The sequence below is a fragment of the Phaethon aethereus genome (genome assembly GCF_964289735.1).
Source record: "Phaethon aethereus genome assembly, chromosome: 7".
Classification (NCBI taxonomy): domain Eukaryota; kingdom Metazoa; phylum Chordata; class Aves; order Phaethontiformes; family Phaethontidae; genus Phaethon; species Phaethon aethereus.
The window spans coordinates 17,320,998-17,331,480 of NC_138583.1; the positions used below are offsets into that span (position 1 = coordinate 17,320,998).

At 38.9% G+C, this 10,483-nt stretch overlaps 1 protein-coding gene across 2 annotated transcripts; it reads right to left on the reverse strand.

The window, feature by feature from the left end:
* Positions 1-833: 833 nt before the first annotated feature.
* On the reverse strand, positions 834-10,186 carry VDAC2 (voltage dependent anion channel 2; the record flags this gene model as incomplete). Of its 2 annotated transcripts, XM_082001888.1 has the most annotated exons (8): positions 834-1,388; positions 2,251-2,308; positions 3,232-3,382; positions 4,605-4,832; positions 5,271-5,323; positions 5,412-5,564; positions 9,026-9,075; positions 10,120-10,186. In XM_082001888.1, 8 exons carry the CDS (start codon positions 10,184-10,186, stop codon positions 1,297-1,299), a joined length of 852 nt encoding a protein of 283 aa, XP_081858014.1. In that variant the 3' UTR covers positions 834-1,296. The 2 variants fall into 2 exon arrangements, with proteins under 2 accessions (XP_081858014.1, XP_081858015.1); XM_082001889.1 differs by lacking the exon at positions 4,605-4,832.
* Positions 10,187-10,483: the final 297 nt, after the last annotated feature.

The following is a 10,483-nucleotide window of genomic DNA, read 5'->3' on the forward strand; positions in this document are numbered from 1 at the left end:
GAGAGATTGTAGGAAGTAGGCTCCAGGCATTCCCCTGAACTCAATAAATCCCTATTCTTAAGTGTAAGCACTCTAACTATGTGTATTTAATATATTCCACATTAAAAGCGTTCACAGCTAGTTACGTTTGACCTTAAGGGATGTTATGTTCACAGACCAAATATCCCTCATACTTCTATCCTCTCTGAATTTTATCCTGGAAAAACATGAACTTTTCCACTATTCTGCATGTTTCCAGACTTAAAATGGATGTCTGCCAAGATTTATTAGTCAAAGGGAAAGCAAAATCGGATGCATTTTCCTCCGTCTCCATTTAAAATTAAGCCTTTATTTCAGTCATTTTAAGCAGAAACCTCTCACAGCAGTTGGGATAAGCAGGCTGTTACACCATTACACTGTTACATTCAGTTGCAGAGATACGTCTCACTTCATACAAATGTAAGCAAAAGGTGTGTTTGTGGTGGTTTTTCACCCCTTGGGCAAAAGCATCAAGGAACAGTTCTTAAGTGTCTCAGTGTGCTAAGTACATCATTCTGCACTTTTTGCATCAGGAGGCCAGCAAGTAATGCAGTAAGTCTTGCCCGTGCAACACAGGGGGAATTAAACCGTTGTGCCATGACAAGTCTTACCTGACAGAACAGCACATTCAACTTGCTTGAGGAATCCAACTGTTCAGTGAAAACCATCTATATTCAGTGTTGTCATGGGTGAGGTGGGGGTCCTTAATTGCACAAAGGTATAGAGCACTACTTCTTGGATTATTTTAAGTTAAAAGTTAAAACTTAACTGAGCACTACCCTCATTTCTTAACTCTTAAAGTATCTGAGGCACAAGTATGTGTGTGTACTTGTTTTATTCATAATTTGTCTTGGGATACCAAATGTATTTCTACTTCAGGTGATTTAACAAAATTGCTGACCTCATTTGAAAACATCCACTGATCCATTTTTCATTCAATGGCAATATCGAATGTTAAAAGGAACATAAAAACAAACATGCACACAATTGTACAGTTTTCATAAATGTCTATTTCATTATTTGTGGGTAGCGCATTAAACAGTTAAATACATTTAAATAATGTTTAAGTGACTGCACTAATGCAGAATTTTAACTAGATGGGTAACCAATTTAACTAGAAACCAGCTAACAAGTAACTGTCTAAATACTTCAAACACAGCTCTTGTTCTAGGTCATCCTTCTTGGAAAAAAAAAAAAAAGCCTGCTGGTCACATTGGAAATACATTTTAAGGCCAAATTCTTCTGATATCCCTTCTCTGCAGCAGTTTCTTCGCCTTTTTAAGCCTCCAGTTCCAGGCCAAGACCAAGTTTATGGCCACCAGCATTGATGCTCTTTCCATCTATCAGGGCAGACAGTGTAAGCTTCACACCTGTAAGATTTTTGAACAGCAAGAATCAGAGTAGCTTTCATGCAACTCAACCTCCACCATTACAAGACTCAGTTGTACCTCTTTTTCCATTTCATCACTTTCCTCTAAAGATTTCTACAGAAGAATCCATTTACCCACGAAATCTACTGAAAGCTAGTCACATGAATCAGGCTAGATGCTTTCTGTAAATACCATGTTATGAAGCGGATATACAAAGTCTCTAATTGGTAAGTAGACAAGAGCTCTCCTTTTCTACATTAAGATGTGCAAAAAAGGAGAAAAATTATGCATAGACAGATACTTGTACTAAGGAAGGAATGGAATAAAGCTACGATTTTTATTGGTTTTCAAATAAGGAACTAACCTATGGTGATATAGCATTAACAAGTGTTTTCATATTTAAGCAGAGTAAGTTAAGTTCTGGAGGGTTTTTTTACTAAACATGAAGAGCAGGAAGTGTGTCCTTTTCACAATTAATCATTGTTTCAAGACCTGCTATCATTCAATATGGTATGACTGGAGAAAGCAACGCTAAAAAAAGACTTTGTACAGCCTAAAGATAAGCTACCAAACACAATACAGTCCACTCCTACACAAATCAATGAGGAATATGATACAGAAATGATGTATCGGATCATTTGATGATCTGATGATACAGATATACCATTAGATACAATGGAACTTTTCTTGTTTAGATAAAGATTTGATGTGCAACATAAGCTACTGTAAAACATCTATTCTGCCTTAAAGTCAAAGTTATTCTGAAGAAGGGAAATAGTTGCACATAAATGCACATATCTCAAAGACTTCCTTTGTGGTGCATAAAAGATATCTGTGATGTAATTCATGTGATAACCCTTACCTGGCCTCAGGGTCTGGGTGTAACCCACTCCAACTAGACTAGAGTTGTTTACTTTTGCCTGGAAAAAAAGAAAAACACAAGACAAAAGCAATTGAAATGTTGTAACTGATTAGTTCTTTGTTATCACTCAGAAGCTAGAATAACTATGGCAACACTGCCATTATAAACTTAACCAAATTTTACTTGTTCTTTCAGTATCTCTGTGCTTACTGGATTCTCTCCTCTCAGCTACGCTCTTGCCCCGCAGCTTAGAGCTGAAGTAGTAACATTTAAGACGACGGAATGTGAGCGCAACGAGAACTGTTACTAGAATGTAGTTCGGTAGGTGAACTTCTCCATTCCGCTCTTTTCAGAAGGCCATACCAATTTACCACCACAATCTCCCAAAACAAGCTGCTTCAGACAAATCCTCCATGTTCTTATTGTTACAAAGCAATCAGTATCTTGCAGGGCCAATCAGTCAAACAGCAAACATTTCATATCATCATAAACAATATGTGTAAAAATATTTATCTCACTTTGCGTCACTTCCTCTGTAGGAAGATTCCAACAATCCAGGTTCAATTCTAGCTCTGTAACATACAGAAAACTTTTCTGCATATCGCCTTTTTAACCAGTATCTCCGCAGTTCTTACCACGAGAATGTGACAGAGCTCTCCAAAAATTGGTTTTAAAAAAATTCTGTAAACTTATGGAACTAGACATGAGAGGTTGGTGTTTTGTTTGGTTTTTTTTAAAGAAATACAGTAAGTCTCTAGAGTAGCACAACACTTGACAGTCAGATTCTAAGAGAGACTTTGCTGTACGCAACATTACAGAATTTAAATGCTGCTGGTTTAATTGCAACTGCCTGGATTCTAAGAGTAACCCCTACAAGATTTCCTGACCTGTTACCTTCTTTTGTTCTAATACAACACAGATTCACAGAAACTGAAAATACGCTGTGCTTCGCATAACCCTTTTGGTTAAAGCCATACTTACAGAGATAGAGGCAGTGGAATCCAACTTGTATTTAGCTGCAATGCCAAAGCGAGTGCTGTTGCTACCTGCTGTCCAAGCCAGGTTTACAGCAGTTTCAAGATTGTCACTCACTTTCTGGTAAATTGACCCACCAAATTCTGAACCATCATTGCTGCACAAATTAAGAAAAAAGTTAGTTTCCTATATTTACATAATCCCAACTTTCTTTTTTAACCACTTCAAATTTTTACTCAAATGAGAATTCCAAAGTTTGAGTTGTTTCACATTTTTTAACAGGAGAAGGGGAGATGAAAAAAGGCTTCAGGGCAAAAACTGAACTGCAATAATTTATGGGGGGGACGGGGAAAGAGATATTTCAGAGTGCTACAGCTAATTCCTACACTAATGTTGAACTATGTACTTTAATGTAATTCCAGAACACATCCTTACAAAACCAACAGATAAATGTTGATAGTTAGGAAACAGGCATTCTGAATTCTATGATTATTGAATACATATGATATTCCTAAAGAATTAGATGAAGTTTTTAAAAATCTGTCCCAATGTTTGACATTAGTAAACTGAAATAGAATTCTTACAGCCCAGACTATAAAAGTGTTTTGTAGCTTCCTCCCACACCCCTCAACTTCCATAAACACAAACACAATCCCCATCCTCTGCCTCGAAAAGGACAAACTTCTACCTCAAAAATCAAGTAAGTTATTTCCTAACTAAATGCACCAGAACAACGCCAATTTTTATTAACTTAGATTGAAAACACCATGTTCTTCAGTAGGTTTTGATCAGCTTGCTCTGAAGAACATTTAAGATCTAACGGCAGCAAGTCTGAAGAAAGTTCATAAACAAGGTATCTGAACACTGGTTTTGTTACACTTTAAACATTTCATGCACCCTTCAGCCCAGACAGGCAAGATGAGCCTCCTCAAAAACTCCAAAAGCTTAACTCTAATCTGGCTCTAGAAACTACTACTGGCCTTAAACAGTGCAACACTAATTGCTACCTCTAACAAATCTACTGCCCTTAAATTACAGTTTGATACAACTCAATGTAATGGGAAAGCTGGAAAGAGCATTATGATCAGCTCCATGTAAATGAACTACTGCACTTCCAATTTGGATGTACTTCAGTATTTGGTAAGCTGTAGCGTATTATGCTGTAAATGTGAACAAGCCACAGGTATTGACCATTTTGAAAGAGAGAGATACAAAGTAACATTTATAATTTAGTTAAAGTTTCCTATTGAAAAATGTACTCCATTTAATCACCTTGCAAGCACCTCTTGGTATTTCAAGCCTTTGTATCCTGACTAGAAGGAAAGGTAGAGAAAGCCTGCTTCTGTAAAACTTTTCAGAAAAATATTTTCAGTACTTACACATTAGTGTGCAGTTGGAAGTCTCCAGTCTTGTAACCCACAGAGAAGTTATTTCTTGTCAATTTTGATTTGGCACTATCGAAAGTCATCTGATAACCAGCAAGCCAGCCTTCATAACCAAAGACAGCTGAACCATGGATTGCAGGTCCAGCAAAATCAAAGTCAACATCACAACCTAGGTTTAGGCATTCACGTTTATAAGCTGACTTAATTTTACCACTTTTCTTTCTGAAACAGAGAAACAGTTATCTTAAGACAAGGCTTGATCTTCCTCAATGAACTGCCAAATTCAAGCCATACGACTCCACACAATGTATCTAAGTGCCATGCACATGCATCCTCTAGACTGGGTGAAAGCAGAGGTAGCCCATCAAGAGCTACCATAAACAGGCATTTTGTGATGAATGCAGAGGTATGAAATGCCCCCTGCAATCCTCCAAGTATTTCTACCCAGCAAATAAGCAAAGTGGGCTGCTGTGAAACGTCCAGTACTAACCCCATAGAATAAGATGTGACGCTAAAGAACAGAAGCCTTTTGCACTAGGATTTGCTAATTTGGATCAACAGCAAACCATACAAACACCTCTGTCAATACAACAGGCCAGATGAACAATTACTGACCATGGTTACTGTCCTACATAAGGTCAAAAGGTTAACAATTCTTACCCTGTATTTGGTGAGAAAGTTGTATCAAATGTCAACTTCAAACCTTTGGCAATCTAATTGAAGGGGGAGAAGATAAGATAAAGCTATAAATTCAGTTCTGCTAGATAGGTAAAACAAACAAATACTCTCCTAATCTATTACCTGATCTTCAATTGCAATTTCTGTTCCCAGAGTGTTATCTGTGTTCCATTTTTCTGTGAAAGTCAGCCCATACTCAGCCCACTTGTATTTGGTCTCCAAGCTCCCATTCACTTTTCCAGTGTCTGTGTTTGATGAACCAGATGTTGTAAATTCCTACAAAGGACAGTGTCCATGTTATACAGAAGATCCATGTGATCCTGAAAGCATTACACAGTGCCAAGAGAAAATACTTTTCTTGAGCAAACACTAAGATCTTGTTATTCTATGCAACAAGGTTAACAACATTGGACAACTTCCAGGGGGAGAAGGGGGAACACCACAGACAAGAACAACTAGATGATTCATGCCCATGTGGAAGCCGCCCCCTACTCCCCATCTCAACTGCAGCATTTCTGACACTATTACAAAATATACAGGTTTGCAACATAACTCAGTAGCAAGATCGTAGTTACTGTAAGTATTCTGCTTAAAAGCAGAAACAAATTCTTGAAATATAAGGTCAAGTCTGATACACCTAATGAGCAACTTAAAAACCAAATTAAGAGCCAAGAACACTATAAGGCACATAATGCAACTCCAGTAAAATTCTTTAAGGATCACATATGTATTTCCATTATTCCAGTCAACCACCTCCAAAAATAAGTCATGTACAACTGTGAAATGTCCTAGAATGCCACCATTTTTCAAATTGGGTGTGGGGTGGGTGGTGGTTCAGAGCTTTTTTGTTTGGTTGGCTTTTTGCTTAAGAGAGTTCTCAGTCTCACCAATGCACCAGCCTTTCAGACAAGTCATAGGCACACATGTTTTTACTGACATCTACAAAATTCCTATTCCCCTGAGATTTTGGTTTAATGCCACACAGGAAGAACATTCATGTTTGAATTGTGAGCTAATGCAACAGTCTGATTTCATGCTTCTGGTAGAGTCTTACTTAGAATTCTTGAAAGTATGTAAAAGTCAGTTTAATAAGGAGATGGGAGTGATATTGCTAAGTAGTTCCTGATGTCTCTCTCTATTTGGCTTCTCACAAAGAACAGAATCAATAATTTCTGTGTACCACCATTCAGAAACTAAAGGCAATACCTAGTAGTAGTGGAGGTCTGGTTTGCAAATGTATGTTAGGGAGCTCTTTCCACTGAAATATTATTGCCCTTATGGTTTAAAAAAATTATCGTTTCCACTTTTTCAAACATATAAATCAAGATTTTGATCTCCGACTTCCTCCACGCACAGTATTATTTTCAGGTCAGCTCCTCACTCACCTCGGCCAGAAGGAAACATGGATTTGAAATCACAAATCCTCAAGCATTCATTTTCTCACAGCCCAAGACCTACTGCACATCACAAGCATGCATGAGACTGTTCTTTAATGGTGGCTCATCAAATTTAACCATGGCCAAGACATTTACTTGTATTACGTTAGTGAACCAGTAAGCCATTCACACAGTCGCATAATTCTAGTAAGGTTATTTCTTGGCAAGTGACAGGGACTACACAACTTTAAGACCAAATACTTTCAGCTTTAACTTCTTGCTTTGTGCTATTCCTACTGCACAGAGCATGTGTGACCACAACTATTGTGGTAACAGATTCAGGAGCAGCAAATTATGACATTATTTGTGCTTTAAAATATCTGTAATACATACATGCCAGCACTTTCTCCTGGGCAGGATGGCTTAGAACTGAGTGACTACATCAGTGGACAAGGGAAGGCTACTGACGTCATCTATCTGGACTTCTGTAAAGCCTTTGACAGGGTCCCCCACAACACCCTTCTCTCTAAATTGGAGAGAGATGGATTTGATGGGTGGACTGTTGGGTGGATGGAAATTGGTTGGATGGCCATATCCAGAGGGTAGTGGTCAATGGCTCAATGTCCAGATGGAGATCGGTGATGAGTGGTGTCCCTCAGGGGTCCATATTGGGACCAGTACTCTTTAATATTTTCATCAGTGACATAGTGGGATCAAGTGCACCCTCATCAAGTTTGCTGATGACACCCAGCTGAGCGGTGCGGTTGACGTGCCTGAGGGATGGGATGTCATCCAGAGGGACCTGGACAAGCTTAAGGAATGGGCCCACGTGAACCTCATGAGGTTCAACAAGGTCAAGTGTATGGTCCTGCACGGGGGCCGGGACAACTCCCGGTGTCAGCACAGGCTGGGGGACGAGGGATCGAGAGCAGCCCTGCCAAGAAGAATTTGGGGGTACTGGTGGATGAAAAGCCGGACATGAGCTGGCAATGTGCACTCACAGCCCGGAATGCCAACTATATCCTGAGCTGCATGAAAAGAAGCATGGCCAGCAGGTCGAGGGAGGCGATTCTGCCCCTCTACTCTGCTCTGTGAGACCCCACCTGGAGTACTGCGTCCAGCTCTGGAGCCCTCAGCACAGGAAAGACATGGACCTGTTATAGAGGGCCAGAGGAGAGCCACAAAAATGGGTATGGAAGAGGGGTGGAACAACTGTCCTATAAGCAAAGGCTGAGAAAGCTGGCATTATTCAGCCTGGAGAAGAGAAGGTTCAGGGAAGATCTTATTGTAGCTTTCTAGTACTTAAAAGGGGCTTTATAAGAAAGATGGGGACAAACTTTTTAGCAGGGCCTGTAGCAATAGGACATGGGGTAATGGTTTTAAACTGAGAGAGGGTAGATTTAGACTAGATATAAAGCACAAATTTTCCACAGTGAGGGTGGTGAAACACTGGAACAGGTTGCCCAGAGAGGTGGTAGATGCCCCATCCCTGGAAACATTCAAGGTCAGGCTGGATGGCGCTCTGAGCAACCTGATCCAGTTGAAGATGTCACTGCTCATTGCACACAGGGTAGACTAGATGACATTTAAAGGTCCCTTCCAGCCCAAATATTCTATGATTTTTCAGAGAGTTTTACCAGTATCACTGGTAGTCCTCAAAAGAAACAAGCTAAAACAAGAACTACATCTATAATAGGGTTCTTGCAAACTGTGCTTCAGTTGGGATACAGACTTCTAGAAAAAACACGGCATATAACCCACGCACCTTGTTTCCAATAGCCAGTTAGAGTGTTAAAGCTTCCAGTTATAAAGAAAAAAAAAAAAACCTTTATATCTTGCAAAGTCTGCTCTAGAAATAGATAAAAGTTACAGAAGGCACTGCTTGCGTGACCAAGACATCTTGCATGGAACATTACTTTTACATTTTAATACCTTTAAAAAGGACCCAAAGATTCAACATGCTAATTCACTGCCAACTACTTCACACAAGCACCAAGATGCCACAAACTTCTACCGAATACAAACAGCATCATAAGGTACTTTAGAAATAAATTCTGTGTACTATGATTGATATATTAGAATTCTTCAAAAATATGTCACCTATTTGTTCACCTTCAGACATAAGATGAGGCACAAGTAATAAACCTTTTTATTTTTACAAAGATTACTGAACAGTGTGATACCCCTGTTACATTCAGAATAAAGTCAGATCTTTAGGGGCTTCTTGAATTATTTTACACCAAATGTTTATTATTCATATAACCTATAAACTACTTAACAGCATCTGGAAGGTGACTTTCTAATTAAATATCAGAACATATACAGTAAAAAATATAATGAATAAAAGGTATTTAAACTCACCACTCCGCTTGCAGATTTTGTTTTCACATCCAGTTTCACCAAGCCAAAACCTTAACAAACAGAACTCAGAGTTACCCAGTAGGCTTTAACTGAGGACCATGCACATTTTTGGAGCAGCTGGTTTTCCAAGCAGTTTCAGCACTGTGCCACATATATACATATATAAAAAACACCATACACTGACTTCAGCAACACTCAAATTTTAGATGCCACAGCAAATAGAGGAGGCTACTCTAGAACAACCCAGGAGTTCTGTTCTATCATGACCACACAGAAAGTGGGGAGTAGCCTCTCAGTTGTACACCATACATTTAACTACCAAATGATGACTTCCAAGAGTAAATTTAGTGACAGAAAAAATTGCGTTCTCTTCTGTTCCCAGGATGGCATTGGCTTTGTAGTCAATGCCATTTGAAGAACTATCCCAGTGCATAAAATTTGTCTCATAGCACCAAGTAGAAATATCTCAAAGTAAAAAAAACATGTAAGTGAAGTCACTGGGAAATACACAGCCTTGGAACTGCAATATAAGTAGGTTTTATGGAAGTGTCAGTTCACATTGTTACCCTTAGAGCTGAGCAACAGTCTTGGTGAAAAGCATTCCCAAAGACCAGAAAGAAACAGCACTGTAACAAAGTAGAATTTAACTATGCATCTGCCTGGTATTAAAGCATTTTAAAATGTTGAAGGATTCTTTATCCCACTAGCTATTCCTCCTTCTACTCCAAAAAAGGCTATAATGTTACAGTGGTATATAACCCTTTCTATATCAAGAAATGTTGTGGCACAGATAGATTGGTAAACAAAGCATACTCCCCTAAGTTAAATTACACTTGATGCTTACATTCTTGCATACTTGTACACCTCTGACATTTATGTGACTAACGCAGTAAGATTTAACAGACTTCACATCAAAAAAAGCCCACAAAAAGCCTCCAGTGATCTGTTAGTTGATGGTAATGATAGAAAAACACCACACCTTCCCCCTCACCAGAAACAGAGGCATTTGAGCAGTCAATTTTACCTACAGGTTTAAAACTGCAATTCACTGCTACACCACAAACACCATGTTTTATAAAAGGTAGTATTCTTACCATATCCTTTATTGAAGATGTCTCTGGCAGATTTGCCAAGGTCTACATATGATGGAGGAATCGCCATTGGAGCTGAAAGGTAATGGGCTAGTCAATAGTGAACCTTTTACCACTGCACACACACAAAACATGGTAGCACAACTCTTTAAAGACACTCTCTAAGGCAGATTCATATATGAAGGCTATATAATAGATGGCTCAAACAATTACAGTATTCTGTGAAAGACCTACAGATTTTCAGTGATGGTCACTGTGAACACTGAATGTTTTCTTGGCTTCTCCATACGTCTTTCATTACCAGAAATCAACTAATAGCTCACCTTTCCAGAGTTGGCAGTTACCACTAAAAACCAGGAAATTGGAA